This window comes from Branchiostoma floridae, chromosome 3 (genome assembly GCF_000003815.2).
Source record: "Branchiostoma floridae strain S238N-H82 chromosome 3, Bfl_VNyyK, whole genome shotgun sequence".
Lineage (NCBI taxonomy): Eukaryota > Metazoa > Chordata > Leptocardii > Amphioxiformes > Branchiostomatidae > Branchiostoma > Branchiostoma floridae.
In genome coordinates, this window is record NC_049981.1 from 4,326,944 (window position 1) to 4,352,883 (window position 25,940).

The 25,940-nt window shown below is 40.0% G+C and overlaps 1 protein-coding gene across 1 annotated transcript; it reads left to right on the forward strand.

The window, feature by feature from the left end:
• The first annotated feature begins 2,414 nt into the window (after positions 1-2,414).
• On the forward strand, positions 2,415-24,034 carry LOC118411119 (tudor and KH domain-containing protein-like). The gene is made up of 15 exons (XM_035813155.1): positions 2,415-2,567; positions 3,942-4,066; positions 9,763-9,964; positions 10,976-11,118; positions 13,285-13,425; positions 13,651-13,804; positions 14,280-14,479; positions 15,637-15,812; positions 16,622-16,686; positions 17,448-17,599; positions 18,100-18,813; positions 19,384-19,525; positions 20,389-20,578; positions 21,051-21,192; positions 23,388-24,034. The coding sequence occupies exons 1-15, from the start codon at positions 2,429-2,431 to the stop codon at positions 23,601-23,603; spliced, it is 2,901 nt and encodes a 966-aa protein (XP_035669048.1). The 5' UTR covers positions 2,415-2,428; the 3' UTR covers positions 23,604-24,034.
• Positions 24,035-25,940: the final 1,906 nt, after the last annotated feature.

The following is a 25,940-nucleotide window of genomic DNA, read 5'->3' on the forward strand; positions in this document are numbered from 1 at the left end:
AAAGTTGGTTGAACGAATCTATAAAAAAAGTCCCAACTTTCACACACACAAAAAAAAATCAAAATTGATACAAACCGCAAACTTGACTTCAAGAAGCCCCCGGACCTTTACCCACTGTGCACCGGGAGGAAAATGGCGGCGACTTTCGTGTGATGTCGTCTGATAGCGGACACTTTTCCTCAGTTTTTCCTCCTTCCTACCTCCTTAAACCACCGATACTCCTTTATCTCAGCAGATTACAAGGTAAGCCTTATCCAAGACTATTCAAGAAAACGCAATGTTGTGGAACTGTCGTGTGAAGATCGCTATTTCCCTGCTATATTTGCCGAAGCTGTCACAGAGGTCTTACGCAGTTTTCCAAGAAATTAATTCGTGACCTAAACGTGTTATAATTTATCTGTTGTTTGCACAAGTAAATTGGTCAATATGTCGACAATTCTAGCTCGATATTAATCTTTCTTGAAGCCTGACAATGATTATAGTATAAGAAATAGCTGGCATCGGCTGTCTTAATGTGTTTTGTGACTATTTCTTATAAATTATTCTCACCTCAGTGTCGCATGTTGCCCTTGTGCGTGACATTTCTCAACATGGCAAAAACATTGAAGGTCTCATACTGTAGAGGTTTTATTTTGTTTTTGCAAAATGATATAGAATATTGAGGGTCTCAAGTATCTTTAGCATATTCGTTTGCAACATTTTTTTTTTTACTGTTGAGTGAGGCACATGTGCAGAAAATGATGGTTTTGTTCATTTGCATTGTTTATAACAATAATACATGTGTTTATTCAATCAACTCGCAATTATTCTCATAACTTTTTAATAAGATATTTGATGTCTGTATTAAGTTATCCACTGTTAATCATGTACACAAACATTTCCCTTCTAATATTGACAGATTTAGAATTTCTATCTCCCCTCCCCCAGAGAAAATGGATCAGTCTGGATTGATGAGCTCAAGGTCGTTGACCTTTCTTGTTGCTAAAATTAGCACCAACCTGTAACATCTGGCATTTGGTAATTACAACTGATATTTAGACTGCCCCCAGGCAGTATTAGCATGGATCACGATTCAAGGCTCAAAATACCCACCTACAAAATATGCTGACATTCAATAGGAAAATGCATGAGATCACATGGAAAACTATTGAAATTTCCAATCTTGCAATTTTGAAAAAAAATATTAAATTATATAAATGTGCGTATAAAATTCAGTCCTGTAATTTTATCCATTATCACCACTTATACAAAAGAAAATATATTACACCTCACACTAGAAGGCATTTTCTTGTACCTGATATATTTTATTGAATGTGTCAGTTGAAATAATCTTTTATAAATATAATTATGGCCATACAAATTATCTTCACAAACAAAATTGTTTTGCCGGATAAAGAAAAAGAAAGACACTTCTGACTCACTACACCACAGGTGAAATACTTTATATATAGTATTGGAGGTGAGGAATTAAATTTTCTGGGATGGTTGAAGAATATATCAAGTCCCAAAATATCCATCTCACACTTCAAAACCCCCATCACATCCTTTAAAAGCTGTGCTTGGCAGTGTCAGGTTCAATATGTGCATTCTATCAAACATCCATTGATGCCCTTCCCATGAAACGTGCCATGTTTTATGTAATTGCACATGTCACTTTCGCTTGCTCACTCTGCTTGATAACGTTAAGATGTACTAGATGATGACCTCTCGGGGTAGCACTTAATGTAAGGCCTAAAATGTTGTGTTTGACTTTCCTGTTTCCCGACGAAACCTCAGAAAAACCCTAGCCTTTTTGTTGTTGCAGAATCTGATAGAAACAATAAGTACAAAAAAGAGAGACTCAGAGAATCTGTACCTACTGACCCTAGTTTTTTTTCAGAAACGTTACCAGGAAGACCACATTATTTTTCCTAGGCCTTGATACCCCAGCAAAGGTACTACTTGTATTTTAAATCAGATCTACCAGTAGCAGGGATACTGAGACAGAGCATACTGTATATGCAGTGCCATGATTTAACTTGTGGTCCCGTGGTCGGGCAGTCAATGATCCCTGAAACTTAGTGAAAGCCTGTTTAAAAAAAAATGGTTTCGAACATACCGTAACATTGAAAATTACCTGAACCAGACAAATTTTATCTGCCCCACACGAAACTTAAGAATTATGAATTATATTAAAATTGTCCAGGAACCAAGTATTGCTATTTTTCTTTCATACTTTATCAATGCAGCTAATAACAATCCATACATACCTACATCATAGGACATTTACCCAGTACATGGACCAGTTTAGGTTAGGTACAAGTAGACACCAGAAATACCTGTGCACACAGATCCAATTTTACCTGCACTAACCTGTATATGCTGGTGGTACTTTGAGCCCTGGTAATGTATCTGATATTATTTTCTCCCCAGGTGTAAGAAAGTACCAATGGAGCGATTAAGGGATCTAGGCGACGCCCTGAACCATCTGACAACCAGTCAGAAGGTGGCTTTGGGCGTGGCCGTTCCTGCTGCCATGGTAACGGGATATCTACTGGTGAAGAGAAACCAGGGACAGAGACTGGAAGGTAGCTAAGTGGACAGGTCTTGCCCTAGTTCATCTTTATCTGTGGGGTAGAGTCCATTCCAAGACACCATGAGGGTTTTTAGGTGATATTTTTAATTAGTCTGAATTATTTTGAATAAAAAGAATATCTGAGCCACAATAATTAAATTATTTAAAAAAAAAATTGACTAAGAAAATACTCATTTATTTGAATTTCTTTGAATATTTTAGAAACAAAAATTGTGAAAGTAACTGTACAAAAATATCTTTATTTAGAATAATTGTGAAACCTCTCTGTGATTATTTCACATTTACAAATATTTACAAAAAATGGTAAACCTGGCCAAATGGTAAAATTAGTTTATTGCCCCCATAAAAGTAAGCCCTATTGTTACATCTGTATATTTTTAGATTTCACTGCTGGGCACTGGTGGATCCTTTGTGGTGGGCCATTGTTGCATGGCACCCAACCATACTTTGCAAGGATGTGTGAATTGCTATCTTCCCAGCCCACCAAACCATTTACAAAAAATGGTAGAAAATGGTAAATAATGGTAGAATGCTGTTATCATTATTTAGAAACCATTAGAAGTATCCAATTCCACACCATGAATATTTCCAAAGTTTTACAGGACCAGGAAAATATTTATAAAGTTGAAACAGTATTAAAAATATTTCAGAAGTATCAAATGTCCTAGACATATAATTACAAAACTTTAAAATCAATTCTAAACAATGGCAACAAACATCCGCATGGTGTCTTGGAATGGACTCTAACATAATCATTAATCATATATTTAAAAATGATATTTTAGGGATATTAAGTCGACGGACGGTAGTTTTAAGTTGCAATATTTTCAAAATACTGTAGTTTAAAACCATTATCAGACAACTTGATATGTAAATACCCTGAATGAATACAACAGATAGGTTACCCCGCAGATAAAGGTGAACTAGCATAAAAGAAAATTGACTGTAAAAATATGTGTACTATAATTCCATTTTAATCATCACATTAGCACAAATTAGCACTTCTCTCTCTCTCTCTCTATCTATCCATGGTACATTACAGGTACATGTGCATTAAATACAAAATGTACTTGTGCAGTACACTTTGTATATAATGTTTGGAATGAGAAGATGTCGAGGCGCCACACTCCCTGGAGTAAGTGGCTTGTGAGTGTGAGTGAATGTTGGCCTAAAATGAAAACAATGGTATTGTGTATAATTATGTGAATTAAACACGTGTTCATCCTAACGGCTTTCACATTAATTTCCTTTGTCATGTCTTGAAATAGCATTAAAACTGTGCCTTCTTTTGTTGTATGAAGAAATACCAATATCTTTGTAACAATACAAAAAGAATGAGTTAATCTTTTTGTTTCTTTTTCAACAGATGAGTTTGAACAGGAAGAAGCTGCCAAGTCCATGGCCACCTCACGGCAGACAACGATCGAGGTGAAAGTTCCCCGCCGTGTTGTAGGAGCGGTGATCGGCAGACAGGGAGCTAACATTAAACAGGTCGGTTAAGAAGAATATTAATCTTTTGTTCCTTTTTGTCATGATAGACAAGTGATGCCGATGACAGGTGACACCAATGTCCACCCCAAAAAAGTCTAGGGTCAGCAGGTTTTTCCAGGATAGGTCGGGAAATGGGAAAATGTTTCACAGCATTTCTCCCTAGGCTAACTGTCAAAACCACACTGAAATACTATATTAGATACTATTAATTACAAATTTTTGTATATGAAAATAAATAGATAATAGTTAAAATACTATACCTAGGAGCTTTTTGTCTACTTCTAAATACAAGACTCCATTTAAAATAACTAGAAACAAGCATTCTTTCATGAGGAAAACAAAGAGGCTAGGGTAGATGGAATGATGGAGAGTTACGCTGAAAGTCGCTCAGTTTCGCAGCTTTCTTTGGTAGATTCATCCCGTCCGGGGCTTCAGTTTGCAACGTCTCGATCCAGAACGCTTCCTCGTCTTTCCTCAACTGGTCATCGCGACTCTCTATCTGTACGATCGGACGTACACGCACGTTTTTCACGGAGTGTCCCACGCTGTTGAAATGTTTCGCGAGCGCTGATGTCTTGTTCTGTGTGATGCTTGCAATGTGGCTGTTAAATTTTGTGCGGAGCTCCTCCTTGCTTTCTCCGACATATTGCAGGCCACACTTGTTGCAGGAGAGGAGGTATATGATGTAAGTGGAACGGCACGTCATGCTGTCCTTCATTTGGAAGGATTCTTCCGTTGTGTGGCTACTGAAAGTTGCGCCCTCTTCCAAGTGTTCGCACGTCGCGCACCGCTCGGACCCGCACTTCATCGAACCCAGCAGCGAATCGAAAACCATCACCAAGTCTTCCTCTGTGTCCGTCACGACCAGCTGACCCTGGGGTGTCATGGCAACGGCTTGCGGGCGCGCCGTATCCGTGGGAACGTGTTTGAGGAATCGTCCACGCTTGTCAAACATTTTGACTCGACGGTTTCCGCTGTCAGCCACGATGACGTTGCCAGAACTGTCTGTGCAGATGCCGCGAGGGTTGTGCAGCATTCCTTCGCTCCTCTCCTTTTTCTTGCCAGTGTTCCCAAACTTGAGTTGAAGCTGTGCGTCCTTGTAGACGTAGATGCAATGGTTGTTGGAGTCCGCTACCAGGGTCCTCCCCTCTCCGTCCACAGTGATGTACCTACATGTAAATGCAGTTATTGTTAGTTAGACAACAGAACACTTGTCTAGCTTCTACACTGTAAACAAATTTATACCAGCCAAAGAAGTACTTGACTTCTTCTTCAGTTCCAATGAAAGCCCACATCCATGTGGATGAATATTACTGTGTTATTATATATCATTCTCCAATATGGTAGACCTACAGTTTGTACAGAAACTCAAACTTAGTAAATCTTCTTTGCTGCTACAAGTGTCTATGTCACTTTTACAAAAAATTTTGGATACAGTCCATAATTTCAGTAATTCCACAATCCACAGGTAGATTGTCGTCATTCATACAGCACCAAATCTATTTTGATGTTAAACCATTTTTATGTTAATAACAGTACCATACATGTATGACACATTGTGTTTATAAGTTTACCTAGTAATTATAAGACCAGGTCACCTGTTCTATGTTATGTATTGAATAGAAGGCTTAATAGAATGATGTATATATTTAGCAATCGCTTCTTGAAGTGCTTCTTGCCTAATACTTGCAAAATATATGCGAATAAAAAGAACAGTGATGTACCGTGGGTACTTCATCCCCTGCTGTGCCCCCACAGTTCTCACTGCAGTCCCGTCCGGCGTGAACACCAAAACTTCCCCATGCAGGTTCGGCTCTTCCCCCGTCGTTTGCGTCACGAGGACATGATTCTTCTCCACGTCCACCGCGATCCCTCTCAACCACTCCGTCTCCACTTGCAGTTTAAACATTGTCAGTCTCTGTCCCAGTTTAGTGTACCTTACGGCATAATCCTCCGTGTTTCTATACCCAACAACCCACAGTTTACCCTCTCCGTCTATAGCGACATCCGAGGGTTCGATTGTCTCGTCTCCGTGTATCGTTGTTACGAATTCCATCGCCCCATCCTCGCTGAAAACCTGAATCCTCTTACTGTAACAGTCGGCTACGAAGATCTCTCCCTCCTCTGACACTGCCACCCCGCTCGGGTACTCAAATGGACTCTCCCCAGCCCCGTTTCCACCAATCAGAGTCCTTTCTTGTCTTGATGAAGAAGTTTGTGCATCTTTTTTTTCGTTTTCTGTAGTGTGATTTTGTTTTGGTTGTTTTGAGAGCTGCACGGTTGCTTGTTGAATTTTCTCCAAGACGTCTTTAATTTCGTCGTCGACACTTAAGGATGGAATGTGGGGAAGACCCTGCTTCTCGGCGGTTACTAAGATGGGCTCGTTGTAGCCAACTCTATCCAGCTCTGTCTTGAGACAGGACTTGAGGAAGGGACCGTTCAGGATGGAGGTGAAGTAGTCATGGCCCAGCTGGGAGTGGAAGATGACAGGAACCAGGAGGGATGCCCCTTCTAGCTCTACAATCACCTGGGGGAAATTAATGAATGAATTAATCTATCAGCCAATCAATTTAGAAATCAGTCCATCATTCGATGGATAAAACAGCCAATCACTCAATCCATCAATCAATCAGCTAAGCTATTAACCAATCAGTTGTCTTTTTTTAATCAGTCATAATTAGAAAGAAACTAATAGAATCAAGGAGTCTTTTGAATATTAAGTATTCTTTAAAAAGTCTGAGAGCAAGGAAATATGATTGATATGGCCTATAGCCATTAGACTTTGTATGTTCCAAAATGCAGACTTTAGATGAAAATGCAGACTTTAGATGAAAACAAGCCTTTTAATTAACAAAATCTTTAAAATCTAAATTGAGTTTTTTTTCTGATTATTTTCTCTGAAAATGTGTGACAATGCCTCTCAGACTGTACAAAATGTATTTGTCTGTTGATCAGTTAGATCGATCTTGACTTTTCAATCTAAAATGAGTACAAAACAGATTCTGTGGCCTTTCTCGAAATACCACCTGCATATGTAGGTTGGTGCAGGTTTCATGATGGGGACTTATTCTAGCTACATTGAGTATTACCAACTTATGAAAGAATTAATGGCAATGGTTTCTGAACAGATTTTAGTATGATTAGTACTTCCTATAAACTCTTAGTGGTTCAAGTAAAATTTGTCTGGTGCAGGCAAATTTCAATGCTACCTGCACCAGTGCACTTATGCAGAAAAAAGTATTTCAATCCCTGGAATAAGTACAAAGCCAAAATATGTGGCTTTTCAAATAGACTTTCACACCAGCAAGTGCACACCTGTGGGTCTGCCGGCTGGTCAGGGTTGAAGGGGTCTCTCCTCTCGATGGCCCTGTGTATGGCCATCATGGTCTGTTCCTTGTTAGCCGCGTAAAAAGCACCGATCCTGGACCGTACGGGAAGCCAGGGGTTACTGATCCTCAGGTGGCCCCAAACCTGTACAAGGGGTAAATGTTAGAGGTAAACTTTATAAAGTAGTCCCAATGACATTGTAAGGCCAAAGGGGCAGTAGACTGTTATCCACTGTGTCTAGTGCACTGTATTGTCCCATCCTTCTCCCACCAACTTTTGCGTCCACAACCAAAGTCAGGTACACCCACATTTTTACATGTACACAATGTAGGTGGGGTTATGTTTAAAGCCTTGACTCCCAAAAGCACAAGATTGGAACTTGGAAGCATGACAGGATTCAAACACTGGACACTGGGTTCTGGGCGCATCCGGCAGTTACACCTCATCACCTGAGGTTAAAGCAGAACACTTAACTCACACAAGACAAGCTTTCAATAACATATCAACAATCAAAAATATGCAAAGCTGTAGATATAAAATTTAATGAATAAAATATTATATTATGATATTACAGTATGATCCTGACCCCAGGTTATGTGGTGCAACTGTAGGGCATTTGGCCCAGAACCCAGAGGTTCTGTGTTTGAATCCTGACATGCTAGCAATATTGTGCTCTTGGGAATTAAGGTTCTTTTAAAACTCAATTCCACCATTAAACTTTAACTATTATATACAAATGTATAGGCATGCAATATATCTCTGTGTTGGATATAATTATACCATTTATGCTACTAAATATACTTAATACTATATAACTTTCTGATTTAATCTAAACATTCTGTTATCAATCTCCCAAATTTGGTCACCATACAGATTGCCTTTCTGTGGTGCTAAGTAGTAGCACAAGCGCACAGTACATTGTATACAAAGAGAAGAAAGCAAGTCAAGACTGTGAAGTATGCAAAACAAGCACAATAACAACAATGTTGACAACACCACCAACAGTACCTGCATAGAAGGCTGAGCTGTTGTTGTGTCAGCAGTCGTAGTTGGGAAGAAGTTATCCCAGAAAGGCTGGGCTGATTCGTTCTGTCCGAGCGCATCTTGGAGACCCTCCTTTTCCACACCTTCAGCCATCTTAAAGACCATACAAACCTTTTGCTTCCACCAACTTTAAAGTTTAAGACTGTCCAAAACTAGTTTTAAGTGTGTACTTGCACAACAGATGACACCAAACTTGTTAGATGTTAACTCCACTTGTATAAGCCTTCCAAAGTTTTTCTTAACCCGTGTATAGCCAGTAGCAAGCAATGCTCACAGTTGCACCAATTTTACAGACACTGTATACCGAGTGTTCCGTTGTAGCAAAGTGACGCTAACTCCAGTTACAAACTAAAGGCGTTGGGTTACCACAAACAAAGGGACTGCTTGTCACCTGGTCCATTCTAAATAAAAGGAATGACTCTTACATTCATGGGTGATACTTACACTATGTAAACACTGGTAATAAAGGGGCTAGCGTTAGGCCTGGAATAGTAATACAGTGTCACAACTGCTGGCTACAGTCTATAATGACCACTTCAAGCTTAAGAAATTGAAGAAATAGTTAATTGCAGTCAGCAGATTTTCTTCATCTTGAGTCAATGGAGGAAATATATACTGGTATATAGACCAGCAAACGGTGGCTACAGTGGTCATGTTGTTGTGCAGTTACTAGACACTTTGACTTTTGTACTTGAAAATAATTGTAGTTAAGCCAAGTGTTAACTACTAATACTATACATTGCAGAGTCTACTACTTTGCTTTTGGAAGAAAAGTTGACACAGTGGGCCCTGCAGATATTTAAGATTGAAGTGTAACACAATACTATTGTCTAGGTGGTGTTTCTTTTCAAATGGTTCAGTGTTGTGTAATATGGTAGGGTTCTTCAATTGTTTACCTGCTCATTAAGTTTATAATTTTGGCAATGCCTTCAGGGCTATCCTAATAATGTGGTATTTGTCCGACCGGCAAACATTCCGTATTTCTACAGGTCTGGAATTTGTCTGTGGTAGTATCATCCATTAGGAGAGAATACATGTAACTGACAGAAAGGGGTTGACAGATCATCATGATTTTTAGTATGAGGACACATTTTGTAGCCTTACATGATTAAATGGTTATTGAATGCAAACCAGGGTCAAATTTACATAATTCGCAAGGACAGTAATGCATTTCATGATAGGACACTCAAACATAAGACATGAAAGAAGAGAGAACTATTGGCATTGAGAAAAGCGGGACTGAATGAAAACAAGTGGAATAAAAGGAAAATGATTGATAGATTATGCTTAATAATATAATTTTGTTGTTCCTCTTGTTTTTTCAGGTCCAGGAAATTTCTGGAGCTAGAGTGAACTTCCGTGACGAGGCGGGACTTGAAGAAAATGAGGACAGGGTTGTGATTATCCGCGGTGCACCGGAGAAAGCTCAGGAGGCCGAGAGACTGATCCACAAAATCATCGCAGATCAGCCTGTCATCCTGACAGAGGAGATCCACTTGCCACAGAGGGCACTGGGGAGGATCATAGGTGGGGAAGAATGTTGTTTCATGAATAAAGGGACTCTTTTTCAGGGTTCTAGCCAGGATTGCATTGTAGCATAGTGGGAAAGGCATGATAGATTTTGACAATATAGACTGAGTTAAAAGTTGGCACTCTGTTAGTGTTAACATCACATGTAATTTGAAGGATTTTTGGTCAGTTTTGAATGGCATATCATTTTCATTGTTTAGACATTAATTAGACATTGTTGAACAAGCAAATGATAGCAAAGCACCACTACACTAGTTAAAAATTAGAGTAGTGGCCCTTATCTTAGCGTAGTGGTCACAAATTTTAGCGTAGTGGCCCACTACGCTAAAATGCACTAGCTAGAACCCTGAAAAACACTACCATGTACAACTTTATTTTCACTGACATTTCAGTGACCATTGGTCCCCTTCCTCAGGACAATTCTGACTGGTTCACATTAATTTTACATTTGAGACTGAATTGCCCTAAGGAAGTTGACAGACAGTCACTGAAATGTTGATGAAAACAAAGTTGTGGTTGAGCTTTATTCATCGACATACTAAATCTGATAAAGAGTGTTGATCCATATTTTTTATTGAAAAACATATTAGCGGTGACACGAATGCATGTAATTCCACACTGATTCTACATGTAAGACATACGATGTGATGGTCTTAGGTTACCATCAGGATTATTTGACATAAGTTAATATCAGGACTCAATTTTAGTACCTACCAATATATACTTTGCATGTTACTGAAAGACAGGCTACATATTATTGAATCAAGTAGGACAGAACACATTCAGATTTTTTTCAAAATGAAAATTGTAAACTGTTTTTAGTCATACAACTGTACATTTAAGCATTTTTGGGGAAAAGTGTTCAAAGCTGTCATTTGTTGTAAGGTGTTATTTCTTGCAGAGTGTTGTTTTGACTTTTTTATAGTTTACTTTGATCAGCCCATAGTTTTTATCTTTTTTTGCACGATGATACAACACAACTTATTAATAATAAAAACATTGTTTTAGGAAAGAATGGTGACACCATCAGACAGCTGTGTCGAACGTCTCACGCCAAGATCAAGATCGACCGCGGAGGAGATGAGAGGAGTCCAGACTGCGTTAAACTGGCCACCATTACTGGTACTAAGGAACAGATAGAACATGCTCGGGTAAGGGCTGGAGAGATTTGTATACAGAAATGCATCCTTTATTGGCTTTAATCCAATTTAATTGCTTAGAAAATATAAGCTGAAGTCTCGAGTGATTTTATTTGATTAATAAATATTCAGGTGTATAAAATTATTAAAGACACATAGCCAGGGCTACCCAATTAGCCGGAGGCTATAATTAATTAGTATAAAGAGATAGCCTTAGTAACTGTTCAATAAACATTTAATATAAACACTGCATGTACAAATGTAGTTAACTAGACTAAGTGTACTGTATGATTTGATTTGATTTGATTTATCCGGCTGTATCATCATGAGAAATACAGCCAGGGCTACCCAACAAGCCGGAGGCTATTATCAAGGGCTAGCCCTGGTAACATTACAATATACGTTATACAATAGTATACAGTATACAACAGTATTAACGATACATGTAACTTTGACTACAGAGGTGATCCGTGTTTACAGCTTGACTAGCAGTCGTACGATCTAGAATGTCAGTCTATGATACAAATGATATTACTCGGTTATCTATATAAGGCTAGTTAGTCGGCGAATAACACGTTTGAACGCTATAATGTATACGTACTACAGTGCAGATCGTTCAGTAGGAACAGTAGTTGTTGCCATCAATAGCTACTATCAGTAATACAATGACTATTAGGAAACTATGATGTACTTTATCAAGCGTTTACAGAGTATTTGTTATCAGGCGACGTGCGCAGTCTATTTTTGAAGGAGCTGATGGTGCTAGCTGTACGGGTACTACTGCATGGGGAGAGAGTTCCAGAGGGAAATTGCTCTGCTAACAAATGTTCTCTGAGATCTGTATGATCAGATGTATAACCATTTCTACATGTTAGACACTGACAGTCTACTCATACCAACTCAGGGGTGCACCTGCTTGGGAAGCCACCACCGCAAATTCAAAACCGTAATAGGACAAAATAGATAGCTATTGATAATGAAACAAAACTAATAATCAGCCTAAGTAGCTTGTGCTTACAAATACAGTACTACATGACCCCCTAACTATAATGTATTCCTCAATGGAATTCTCCCTCCAAGAAGTCCTTCTATTCCATGCTTAGCCTGCCGGACCTCAACTCCCTACTTTGCCCCTGGTGGGATTATTTTTCGATACAGCTGTATCTGTATCTGTATCTATATACATATATGTAGCCGGTATAACCGTCCTTCGGCGTAACACATCAGCTTCGTAGGCACGCGGCGCGGCAGCAGCTGGTTATATTACACTGAACAACCTGTCACCTCTAACCTTTCCAAGTGCTCTTTAAACTATCCAGAGAAGATGCCCCTATACTGTACTTCAGGTGATAACAAACTCCACTCTACAACCCATGTACTGTAGATACATACATGTAGATAATTGATGCAAGTTACATGAACAGTATATCTTGCATGTGTTGCTCCCAGGGTCTTCTTGAAGAGAAGATAGCGGAGGAGGAGGCCTTCAGACAGAGGCTGATAATGATTGATATGTGTTGTCTTGTCTGTGTTGTTCTTAGGGTCTTCTTGAAGAGAAGATAGCGGAGGAGGAAGCCTTCAGACAGAGGCTGATAATGATTGATATGTGTTGTCTTGTCTGTGTTGCTTCCAGGGTCTTCTTGAAGAGAAGATAGCGGAGGAGGAGGCCTTCAGACAGAGGCTGATAATGATTGATATGTGTTGTCTTGTCTGTGTTGGTTCCAGGGTCTTCCTGAAGAGAAGATAGCGGAGGAGGAGGCCTTCAGACAGAGGCTGATAATGATTGATATGTGTTGTCTTGTCTGTGTTGGTTCCAGGGCCTTCTTGAAGAGAAGATAGCAGAGGAGGAGGCCTTCAGACAGAGGCTGATAATGATTGATATGTGTTGTCTTGTCTGTGTTGGTTCCAGGGCCTTCTTGAAGAGAAGATAGCGGAAGAGGAGGCCTCAGACAGAGGCTGATAATGATTGATATGTGTTGTCTTGTCTGTGTTGGTTCCAGGGCCTTCTTGAAGAGAAGATAGCAGAGGAGGAGGCCTTCAGACAGAGGCTGATAATGATTGATATGTGTTGTCTTGTCTGTGTTAGGGCCTTCTTGAAGAGAAGATAGCAGAGGAGGAGGCCTTCAGACAGAGGCTGATAATGATTGATATGTGTTGTCTTGTCTGTGTTGCTTCCAGGGCCTTCTTGAAGAGAAGATAGCGGAGGAGGAGGCCTTCAGACAGAGGCTGATAATGATTGATATGTGTTGTCTTGTCTGTGTTGGTTCCAGGGTCTTCTTGAAGAGAAGATGGCAGAGGAGGAGGCCTTCAGACAGAGGCTGATAATGATTGATGCAAGTTGTCTTGTCTGTGTTGGTTCCAGGGCCTTCTTGAAGAGAAGATAGCGGAGGAGGAGGCCTTCAGACAGAGGCTGATAATGATTGATATGTGTTGTCTTGTCTGTGTTGCTACCAGGGCCTTCTTGAAGAGAAGATAGCGGAAGAGGAGGCCTTCAGACAGAGACTGATAATGATTGATATGTGTTGTCTTGTCTGTTGGTTCCAGGGCCTTCTTGAAGAGAAGATAGCGGAGGAGGAGGCCTTCAGACAGAGACTGTCGATCTCCACGAGTAACCGGCAGCACCGGCGTGGGGCCGAGCGACCGGGCACGCGGGAACGGCAGGCGGGCACCAGGCAACCTAGGACTCACCAACAGGAAGGTACAACTCAATCGTCTCAAAATTCAACTGACCCTGCCAAACTACCGAAAGTGGTTGATACTGCCATGCGCAATGTTGGTAAATAAAGACTTGTGCTCCAACGTTCAAGGCATGCTTACCTTCCGCTACCGCCAAAATGACCCTGTCGGGAACTCCAAACCTTCGCAAACTACGATTTTAAACTCAGCTCAGGCTGACATATGGCTGCTGTATGGCCCCAATATGTACAGTAGTGTTTCTGTATCTACGGGACTGGAAATTGTGTGGCTGTGGCAGCGTTGGACAGGTGGCCGGTGTAGATTTCTTAATGCTTAGGTCAATGGGAAAAATCCAAGGGACAGACAAAAAGTAACCACAATGGCCAGGTGGTCGGTATGCAACGGTGGCTGCTAATAGTAATACAGGTTTGACTATAGCTACAAATTGTAGTACAATGTACAAAATGTGTATGATTTCTCTCTGTTTTTCTCCACAGCCCAAGAAGCCAAAAAACTGAGCCCCACCTCCCCTCCTAACTCCCCCCTCCCTCAACACAACGACTTCTTCGAAGTGTTCGTGTCCGCTGTGGAGACTCCCGGCCACTTCTGGGTGCAGATGGTGAATGCCAAGGCTGCACAACTGGACCGTCTGGTACAAGACATGTCTGACTACTACTCAGAAGAACACGTCAAGGAGGTTTGTGTACTGTTGTTTATTTGTTTGTTTGTTTGTTTGTGTCCGCTGTGGAGACTCCTGGCCACTTCTGGGTACAAATGGTGAATGCTAAGGCTGCACAACTCGACCGTCTTGTACAAGATATGTCTCACTACTACTCAGAAGAGCATGTCAAAGAGGTTTGTGTACTGTCGTTTGTTTGTTTGTTTGTTTGTTTGTGTCTGCTGTGGAGACTCCTGGCCACTTCTGGGTGCAGATGGTGAAAGCTAAGGCTGCACAACTCGACCGTCTTGTACAAGATATGTCTCACTACTACTCAGAAGAGCATGTCAAAGAGGTTTGTGTACTGTCGTTTGTTTGTTTGTTTGTTTGTGTCCGCTGTGGAGACTCCTGGCCACTTCTGGGTACAGATGGTGAACGCCAAGGCTGCATAACTTGACCGTCTTGTACAAGACATGCATGTTTGTTCTGGACCAACTAGACCACTTCTGCAGGGATACAAATGGTCAAATCCAAGGCCCCACAGCTTGACCATCTTGTGCAGGACTTATTGGACAGTACTTCTCAGAAGAACACATCAAGGAGCTAGGTTTAATTTTGATTGTCATATTCTTTGTTGTTGTTTTATTTCGTGGAGACACACAGGGCACTTTTGGGTACGAAGAGCACAGGGTCTGTGTAGTGTTATTTTTCTTCTTTTATATCGTCAAGATACACAGGAGACTTTGTGTACAAACTGTGAGTGCCAAGGCACAGCACAACTTTTATTTCCTACTACATGTACCATAATGATTACAGTACTGTTATAGAACCTATTAACACCAGTCCTGATCATAGATGACATCGTATAGCGGCTCCATTTTACAGTGATGTCATGATCTGTGGATCCTTCATTAAGTATTTTGATTGACAGGCCATTTGAATACAGTCTACATGACTTGTACAAACAATAGGCGGAGAAAAATTTAAGAATTGAGCCACATTTGGGACAACATTCTTGCTGTTGCACCGCCACCTACATTGGCTTTACAGTAAGTAGCAGCAAGAATCAGATCCAGTCATTCTAACCCTGATAGACATCGAAACGTTGGAGGTGAGTACAATTCTGTCTTTTGAAAAACCTTACTATATGAAAATAGCTTTTGTTATTAAAACATCTTCTTTTTCTGTCTTCATAGTTAGAGCCCATTCACACCTTGATGGTTGGTGACATTGTAGCGGCTCCGTTCCAACATGACGATGCGTGGTACCGTGCACGTGTAATGGGTTTCTGGAAGGCAGGAACACTGGACCTGTACTATGTGGACTACGGGGACAGTGGGGTGGTGAAGAGGGAAAACTTACGTGCACTGAGGTACAATTATATTTGTTTTTGTGTATCATAAAATTTTGAATATATAAGGCCACACCAATTTAATTTCTTGGTTCACGGATTTGCTCGCTCCTATTTTTTGGAAATAAAAATAAAAATAAAAATTACCACTCAGCAAATTTTCACCATTAATGAAACCATTCACCAACTTTCTGGTGTAGCAAACATAAAAACTGACACTACTTTTGTAATTTTCAATGAACAGGTGCTGTTACTGTACAGTAATAGTGTTTTTGTACTTTTTTCAAGCTGAAAACTTTTTATTCTTTATGTTTTGGATTAGCCCTTACCTTTACCCCAACCATTTTACAATTTTTATTTTTATTTTTATTTCGCCCTCTCGCTCCATATTTTTTATGAAAAAATCCGTGAACCAAGAAATTAAATTGGTGTGGCCTAATGTATCTTCTCGAATGCAGCAGTTTATTGAGCTATTACTTGACAATTATGCATTTTCCACCTCTTGACTCTGTATCATTTGTTACCTAATTTCTTTCATGCCATAATTGTTACACCAACTTGATTATGTGAGTGTTATAAAACTATAATGATTATAGTTTTATAACACTCACATAATATAATTTTTTGTGACGTTTATGAAGGTTAGACATCCAGGTAAACAAATTTTTTGAAAAGACATTTCGATGTCTACAATTGGATAAGAATTGTGTGTGTGAAAATATCACTCGTTTGTAAATCATTTAACATTGGTCGCCCTGCATGCAGCAATGAGCTTTTTTTCTTTCTTTCATTATTAGTTTCAACATTTTCCATATTTTGTCCCTCCACAGACATGACTTCCTGAGTCTCCCCTTCCAGGCAGTGGAATGTTCCTTGGCTGGGGTCGCTCCAAGAGGTATCAGCCACACCTCAACACTAATTAAAAATAATAATTACTACTAATAGGCTCTAAAGTCTTTCACTAAATAATAAATGTCAACAATCCTCCAATGTTTTGATTCTTTTAACCTTTTAAACATAATGTGGACAAAACAGACAGTACTTCTTTCTATGAAATGCATGATTATAATAGCAGGTCACAATGACTTAAGAGTAGCCAAGCTAATGAACACAAGATTGAGAGGTCACAGATTTTTCTTTTTAAGAATTCATCCTTGAATCTCGATATTCCTTTGGGGCACTTCTTCTAGCCTGTTACTCACAGGGTCGGCATGGGGACTAGTGAAACCTGAAGGAAATAGAAGCAAAAAGTAACAACACTGTCAATTACACCCTGACTCCCGGGCTTTGAACCCACATCAAATCTGGGCAGCTAGATCACAAACCCAATATGCAAACCACAACGCCAAAAGCTCAGAGCTGTTGGCGGTGCTTGAACCCGTCTTTTCTACTACTCCCCCTTTTCTTGTCAAGATTCATCTTCGAATCTCTAAGTTTGATATCCTTGTGTGGCACATCTCCTAGCATGTTACTCACACTCACAGGGTCGGCATGGGAACCAATGAAACATGAAGGTAATAGAAATAGAAAAAAAAAATGCCGATACCTGGGATCGAACTCAGGCAGCCAGATCACAGACCCTATGTGCAAAGCTCAGAGCTGTTGGCACGCTCAGTTTGGCAGCGCTTGAACCCCACTGTTACTCTACACTTATAGGAGAAGACTGGAGTGAACAGGCTACTGACCTGTTTGAGGAGCTGACTTACTGTGCCAAGTGGAAAATCCTCATGGCCAAAACTGTCACCTACATCCAGCGTGACCTGCAGCTCATGCCCTGTCTCCTATTGGTCAACACACACGGGCCAAAGGTCAGGGGTCATCAAGAGAATGGAATTTTGAAAGTTATTTTTGATAAGGCCATGTTGATTTGATCAAATGGATGACATCCTCTGGGAACAGAAAAACTGATGCGAGCACATGAATTAAAAATATGTTTGACAAAAAAAAACAGTTGCGTTCATTGTAAATTGATGAAATAGTGGCCAGGAAGGTTGAACAATGACTGGACATGCAGAATATAGTATACCAAAAATCCTCCTTGACCTTGGAATAATGTTTGCATGAATATTGTATGACAATGAAGCATTTTCAATATTTTTAGTTTTGAATATCAACGTTATCTGTGTTTCTAGTTTATAGGCTGAGTGTATATTTCAGAAGTGACAAATATTCATACATGACAGACATTTTTGAGACAATTTTTTATAGTTGTCAGCAAGCAAAAATGCCTAGTTCACTATCAACTTTACAAAACTTGTAATGTTTGTTATTAAGATTTAAAATCATTTCATTTTTCATCAATTTGCAGGATGTGTACATTGCGAGAGAGCTGGTCAAGCAAGGTTATGCCGTCCGTGTCAAAGACTCTGACACAGAAGGGTCAACGTCCTCCACTCCCTCAGAGCCTGATCCGAACTGCGTATATCTGGCAGAGTCCCCCGTACTCGGAAAGCCGGGCGCAGAACATTCCGATATCTCAGCGCAGAACGCAACGCGACAAGAAGAGCCTCCGAAAAGCACCTTGACTCTCTCACTGAACCAGAAGAAAACACCAACAACTGGAGGTGAACAGTCGGACTTACACGTCAGCATCAAACTTAAAGAAGAAAAACCACTTTCACCTCCAGGGGGAAGAAACGTGTCCAAGATATCAATAGCAACGACGCAAGGTAACGCTAAGAACCAGGCTCAAGACGCTGTCCATAACACTGGCAAGCTTCTTGAAGAAAAGCTTGAGACGTTGGAAAGACACAGGGAGAAGTTTATCAGTGAAGGAGGGAAGGAGAAGGATTCTCAAGACAACAAGAGCGAAGATTCTTCTCAAGGGTATGTTGACCTTTTGACCCCTATCTCTGAAAAGAGCAATGAGAGTCTAAAAGAAGAGGAAAGCAAGGAGCAGATTCAGGAGCCTGCAGATTCGCATCAGGACAGTGCCTTGCTGACGACAGGGGCATCAGGAAGTGAGCGGAACATTCGGGTGTCGGTGGATTCAGATTCCAGCATGAGTGCTGCAGACATGAAGGTAAAAGTTGACGCTGAGTTTAACTTTCCATCAAATACATCAACAACTGTTACATTGTTTTGTTGATGGCACTAGTAAAAAGTAAAAGATGCGTCCCTCATTTTTGCTATATTGTACATCATTCACATTTTAATTTTTTTCTTGATACATTGAAAAGGTACATGTTACTTAACTTTTCACTCTAATTCTAAAGCAAAATCTGTTTTAATTCAAAATTGTTCAGGCAGGGAAAAGACTTGAAAGTAGAGCTGATCTCTCAGCCAGTGACGGCTTTCTGTAAACTTTGCTTTTTTGTAACTTCTGAATTTCTGCTGCTGTCTATTTATTGTATTTGATTATTTGCGTAGCACAGGGAGGACCTTACAAATGACTGATCCATGTGGTGATACACACTGTCAAGCCGATCCACAGAAAAGAACTTTGACAGACCTGAGTGTGCTTAAAGATTTGCTCAGTCTGGCTAAGGTTACAATTCTCATTATAGGACTGTTGATGCAAATTAGGATTTACCATGATGGTCAATGTAGGCCATATATATTTACCTAAAATGATCCCTTTCAACCCCTGAAGGCGCTGCGTAGTGAGTTAGCGTCCCAGCTGGTGGAAGCTTCAGTAGTGAGGAACGGAGTTCTGCACCCGTCTGTGGAGTCTGAGCCATTAGACGATGTCGGGAACAACAGTAGTGAGAAAGATGCTGATGCTGTCACACCAGGTGAGTTCTTCAGTTTGATTAATCAAAGGATCAAGTTTTTTTTACCATTTTTATTTAGCTAACATTTTGGTGGCAGCTCAGGGCTCGAAATTCATTTTTTGGGATTAGGTGCACTGGTGCACCCAGCTTGAAAAATTGGGTGCACCAAAAACTTTTTGGGTGCACCACTTAAATTTGAATAATATTGAAACTTAGTTACAAGCTATCAAATTCTTAAAGTACCATGACAGACATTTTTATTATCTTTCTCAAGAATATGATGTATACTTAGTGTACTTTGATATCTTTACATACATAAATGTAAGAAAACATTTGGGTGTACCCTGTGCACCCACAGAAAATAATTGGGTGCACAGCTCCAATTTTGGGTGCAATGTGCACCCAGTATTTCGAGCCCTGCGGCTTGTCCCCTGGATGAGAGGGGATGTAAACTTAGTTGTGTTTGAGACCACATTCTTCACACTGCAGCAGTGCCGCCTTACAGCTGCAGTGTGAAGTACAACCCAAAGAAGATGACAGAATCATGTCACAGAAACATCGCCTATAGGTGTCAACTCTGGTTGTGCCCAAATTAATTTAAATAGTTATTCTCTTCTATCTCATATTTTTTAGGGTTTCGCTTTATAAAATTTTATTTTTGTCACAAACAATGCTGTAAACTTCTTATTGTAAAAAAAGGAAATATATTTCCAAACATAAATTACAAGTTTTGGTATAACAGTATAAGAATTATTCCTCCTCATGAAGATTCATAAATGATTGGAGTACATTTCTTGACCATATGAATGTGTGTGTCACAGTTATCATAATCATGTCTTTGTCTTTGCTAAAGATGTTTCTGTCTTCTTCTGGTATGTCTTAAGACTTTATCAGCAGCACCTTCACCTCTGAGACGAGCGTCTTCACCACGGCCAGCGGGGTCAGTGACCTCAGCAGTCCCTCCAGTGATCTTGACGACACAAAACATGGCGCTGCCGCCCCGGAACTAAACTACCTGCTGCCACAACTGGATGTAGTCGGGAAGGACTCTTGTGCCAGCAGTCCTTATATCAGGTTTGCTGGATTCAGTACATGTGTTTTTACACCTTTTTGATATGTTGATACAAATTACCTTGTGCATTGTTTAATGCTAAGTGCAGTAATGGTCAGGATTTCAAAAATTGTCTTCCTCTCTTTTGCACCTTTTTTTTAAAAGTTGAGATTAAAAAAAAACTTTTCTCCATAATAACTAGATCCCTTTTACATTATAAAGTCATAGCTAGGATGTATAAACAAATGCTTTCCAACGAGACCTCTTTAGTGTCAAGGTAGTGGAGAACCTGAAATGTCTGACAGTTTCCAAAACCATATCCAGTTGCTGGGTAATTGCTATTTGGCATATCATAATACTACTGACACGCTTACGTTTTTCCTTCTTAAGACAAGTTGAAGTTAGAGAAGCATATCATTTTTTATAATTGGTGTGTTGCGAGCCAAAATTTGATAATTTCTGTCATTTTTAGTGAATGCTTTTCTGTTACCATAGTGATGAGGACATGTACACCGAGGGGTCAAGTGAGGAGGAAGTCAGTACCAAGTCCAGGTCAGGGGTCAGGCCAAAGGTCGGGTCAGCTGAGGTCAGCAGACACTTGGGTTCAGCTAAGGAAGATACAGTCACCATTCCAACAGTAAGTACTGATGAACACTTGGGTTCAGCTAAGGAAGATACAGTCACCATTCCAACAGTAAGTACTGATGAACACTTGGGTTCAGCTAAGGAAGATACAATCACCATTCCAACAGTAAGTACTGATGAACACTTGGGTTCAGCTAAGGAAGACACAGTCACCATTCCAACAGTAAGTACTGATGAACACTTGGGTTCAGCTAAGGAAGATACAGTCACCATTCTAACAGTAAGTACTGATGAACACTTGGGTTCAGCTAAGGAAGATACAGTCACCATTCTAACAGTAAGTACTGATGAACACTTGGGTTCAGCTAAGGAAGATACAGTCACCATTCCAACAGTAAGTACTGATGAACACTTGGGTTCAGCTAAGGAAGATACAGTCACCATTCCAACAGTAAGTACTGATGAACACTTGGGTTCAGCTAAGGAAGATACAGTCACCATTCCAACAGTAAGTACTGATGAACACTTGGGTTCAGCTAAGGAAGATACAGTCACCATTCTAACAGTAAGTACTGATGAACACTTGGGTTCAGCTAAGGAAGATACAGTCACCATTCCAACAGTAAGTACTGATGAACACTTGGGTTCAGCTAAGGAAGATACAGTCACCATTCCAACAGTAAGTACTGATGAACACTTGGGTTCAGCTAAGGAAGATACAGTCACCATTCCAACAGTAAGTACTGATGAACACTTGGGTTCAGCTAAGGAAGATACAGTCACCATTCCAACAGTAAGTACTGATGAACACTTGGGTTCAGCTAAGGAAGATACAGTCACCATTCTAACAGTAAGTACTGATGAACACTTGGGTTCAGCTAAGGAAGATACAGTCACCATTCCAACAGTAAGTACTGATGAACACTTGGGTTCAGCTAAGGAAGATACAGTCATCATTCCAACAGTTAAAGTACTGATGAACACTTGGGTTCAGCTAAGGAAGATACAGTCACCATTCCAACAGTAAGTACTGATGAACACTTGGGTTCAGCTAAGGAAGATACAGTCATCATTCCAACAGTTAAAGTACTGATGAACACTTGGGTTCAGCTAAGGAAGATACAGTCATCATTCCAACTGTTAAAGTACTGATGAACACTTGGGTCCAGCTAAGGAAGATACAGTCACCATTCCAACAGTAAGTACTGATGAACACTTGGGTTCAGCTAAGGAAGATACAGTCACCATTCCAACAGTAAGTACTGATGGACACTTGGGTTCAGCTAAGGAAGATACAGTCACCATTCCAACAGTAAGTACTGATGAACACTTGGGTTCAGCTAAGGAAGATACAGTCACCATTCCAACAGTAAGTACTGATTAGCTGTCATCAGATAAATCTCTGACATACATTGTAAGTGTCTTGTAAGACAAACGAGAAGACTTTCCAAGTTGACGTTTTAACAACTGCTCAGAGTTATATTACAATTTTAAACTTTATATCCGTACATTGTACATAAAATAAAGCGCTTACCAACAAGCTTTCGACCAATCCTCTGATCCATCTCAAGTTAAAATGACTCCAGAGCCTAAGTCACACATCCAGAACAGAAGTGAGATGTCAGCAAAGGGTCAAAGGTAATTGGCAGTCAGTATTGGCCCCTGTCTCGGTTGAGAGAAGGTTGGTGGGCTTTGACTTAGGCTTTGGTTCATTTCGACTTGAGAAGGATCAGAGGACTGATCAAAAGCTTGTTGGTAAGCGCTTGCATTCTCGGCCTCACCAACTTATTGATCTTCCTTCGTACCTTTAACAGGGCCACAGTACTTGCTGCTAGATGGTCATTGCAATGGATCTGACTGTCTAATGTATTATTCCTTTTGCTGCATAGAATATGCATGCATGCTTACAAGCATTAAGACTAAGGCTTAGGTCACATTTCCAAACCGGGGCCCGGCCGGGCAGCTTTTGGGAGCAAATAGGATGATATAAAATGCATCAAAATACACAGAATGTCAAAATAAGATTCATGGGCATCATTTGTGTATACATGTATTTCTAGGTATACATTGTAATTTTTTCATTTCTTAAGACATCCTGGCCCGGACCTGGTTTTGAAATGTAACCTAAGCCTTAGTCTTCCTATGGCAAATAAATGCAGTCTGAGTCATTAGAAATATTTAGCAATTTATGAGCAAAAACTATCAATGTCATTATTCAAATAAGAAACACTATTTCAATTTGTGCAGGTTGAAGTGACTGCCCCGGCAACCTTTGACCTCACATCCTCCAGTGACGGGGATGTCTACCTTGATGCGGAGGGGCAGGACTATTCCACTTTTGCAGACGGGGAGGTGGAAGGGGCGGAGGGACCCCTCCAGTTGGTGGATCCCGACACCCTGGCAGAAAAAGTTGTTCCTGGGAAGTATGACGAGGATCGTACCAAGGAAACTACGGGGGAGTAAAGTAAAAAAAAAATATCTAGAGTTTGCTAGATGGATGTTTTGCTCAAGTTTGTTGCTCAAGTTTTTTTTATAACTTTTAGATAGACTGATAGTCTACTGTCTTTTTGAATAGTGTAGGTAAAGTTGAAAGTTTAGCAACATTTCTTATAGTACTCATTTGTTGATCTCTTGGGAAAAACAAGCCACAAGAATGCAATATCAAGGATGCCATCAACTTGAACTAAGATTTTCGCAAAAGCTTTTAAGAATCCTAAGATCCTAAGGATCTATGGAAGAAGTAGTTAATGTCACAGTGACCACAGTAACAAAGGAACAACCTTGCCATCATTTTGCCTGGCTTGTACTACTCCATATTGCAATAAGAATGTGTCATCCATTGGATTATGATCGTTTTGCTAAATCTAGAAAAACAACCAGCTTTATTAACAAAAGATAAGTAAAAAGAAGGACCATATACCACCAAGCATACAGCTTGAAATATTATTACTATATAATAGTATACACAATATGCAGGCAAGCACATTCCTGGTAAAACAGCCTACTATTCGTCCTTCATTGGATATTACATGTAATACTGGCCAGCTGTCAGCCAATCAGGTGCGCCTCAGCTGTTGAACTATCAGCCAATCACTTTACCCCTTACAGATAAGAGGTTAAAAATGCTGCTCAGAAGAAATTGAACATGGCTGCTGCTTTGAAAATATACTCATGATGATAGATTATGCAAAACCTAGAAATTGCACACTATATTTGTGCATGCAACAAGTTATGCCTTCAACGTTGCAACCTTTGACTGTTTCATAATGATAAGCAGGTTGCTGTAAGTGCAGAAATGTTCACGGTGGCTTTATGTTTGCGGTTTTTGTGGTGACGACTTCACCGCAAACTTAAAACCACAGTGAACACTTTCTTATCATGGTATGAGACTGCAGTCAATGGCGCTACCGTGAACCACCACGAACGCTCCATTTTCCAACTACCGCAAATTTAAATCCCTGCAAACTTAAATGCATTTACAGTACTTTTCTAATAATCATTTCCAATTGTAACCAGTGCAGCGGATTTGTTTTTGTGATTGTCTTTTTTACTAGATGAATGCATCAAAGTATAGCACATACTTAATACTTCTGTATGTTTTTGTATGTTATTTTTTACTATTTTGTTTTACCTCAGAACATTTATCACTGTTGCCAATAATGTTTGTTGTTTATTTAGATGTTTGTAGCTTAGATCAGTGGTTGATTGTCAGAAGCTTGTTGCCAAAGTTTAAGTATTTAAGTCAAAGGAACTATCAATCATTTAATGTAGTATTTGTATGAAGAAACTAAAATGAAAAAGCTGATGATGCAAGAGAAGTCTAGTTTTGGAAAGGAATTTTCTTAAAGCAAAGTGTGTTCATGACGTGATGTTTAAGTCAGATAAAATGCTCCTGGTAAGACAGCAATGATATCTTTCTTAAAGTAGACTTGAAACAGATGGTGCTAAAGAAATTGTCTTTGGAGAAATGCGATGATATTAAGTACAAAGCAATAACTGTATGGAATTTTGAAGACATTTATTGTGAAAGAAACTCAGACATAACGACTATAGCATGTATGGGTAAATTACTGCCTGGACCTTTGTCTTGCAAGAGAGTTCATTAAGAAAAATATTATGTTGACTTAAGATGGAAGAGGAACTGAACTAACAAATCGTAAATGGTTACGCTTGAATGTTACATACGATTAAGTGCCAATTACCTTTCCTTACCTAGTTCCAACCTCATGTCTGAGGGTCGGAGACTATGGTAGCATTAGTGGCAATTAGTGGGTTGAAATTGAACAACTTGTACTAATGTTTGGCTACATGAGTTTTCTTGAAAATCCGTGACAATGGTATCAATTGAAAGTTCACTGCAGTTTCTTCATTGCATGAGTCAGAAGTTTCCCTTACATTCTTCTTGACATGTTTCGTTACACTTTCAAGACTTAAGATGCACTATAAGATATAAACAGGACTTTGCTCTATGCTCGCTGCTAACCACAAAGCTCAAAACCCCTCTAACACTTTCATAGAATCGTGTATAAAGAAAGTCATAACGCTCTAGGCCCAGCCAACACTATGGTACGAGGGGCGTTCAATAAGTAATAACTCTGACTCATTTCCCATAGCAGGAGATTAATGAAACTTGGCACAGTTATTAGTCTTTCTCTTCATAGGAACCACCCAGAGTTATGCATTTCTCCCATCGTTTGATGCAGCTCTGGACACCGTTTTTGTAGGACACCCCAGGTTGGTCCTCCAACAGATGCCTCATCAATGGCAGAAGAGGAACGACTAGGTCTGGGAGCTGTTTCC

Bases quoted from the DNA above. Each gene is read 5' to 3' on its own strand.
- LOC118411119 (XM_035813155.1), top strand. From the start codon at position 2,429: ATGGAGCGATTAAGGGATCTAGGCGACGCCCTGAACCATCTGACAACC. The intron at 14,480-15,636 runs GTTTGTGTACTG...CTGTCTTCATAG, and splicing joins CAGAAGAACACGTCAAGGAG to TTAGAGCCCATTCACACCTT. The intron at 20,579-21,050 runs GTTTGCTGGATT...CTGTTACCATAG, and splicing joins GCCAGCAGTCCTTATATCAG to TGATGAGGACATGTACACCG.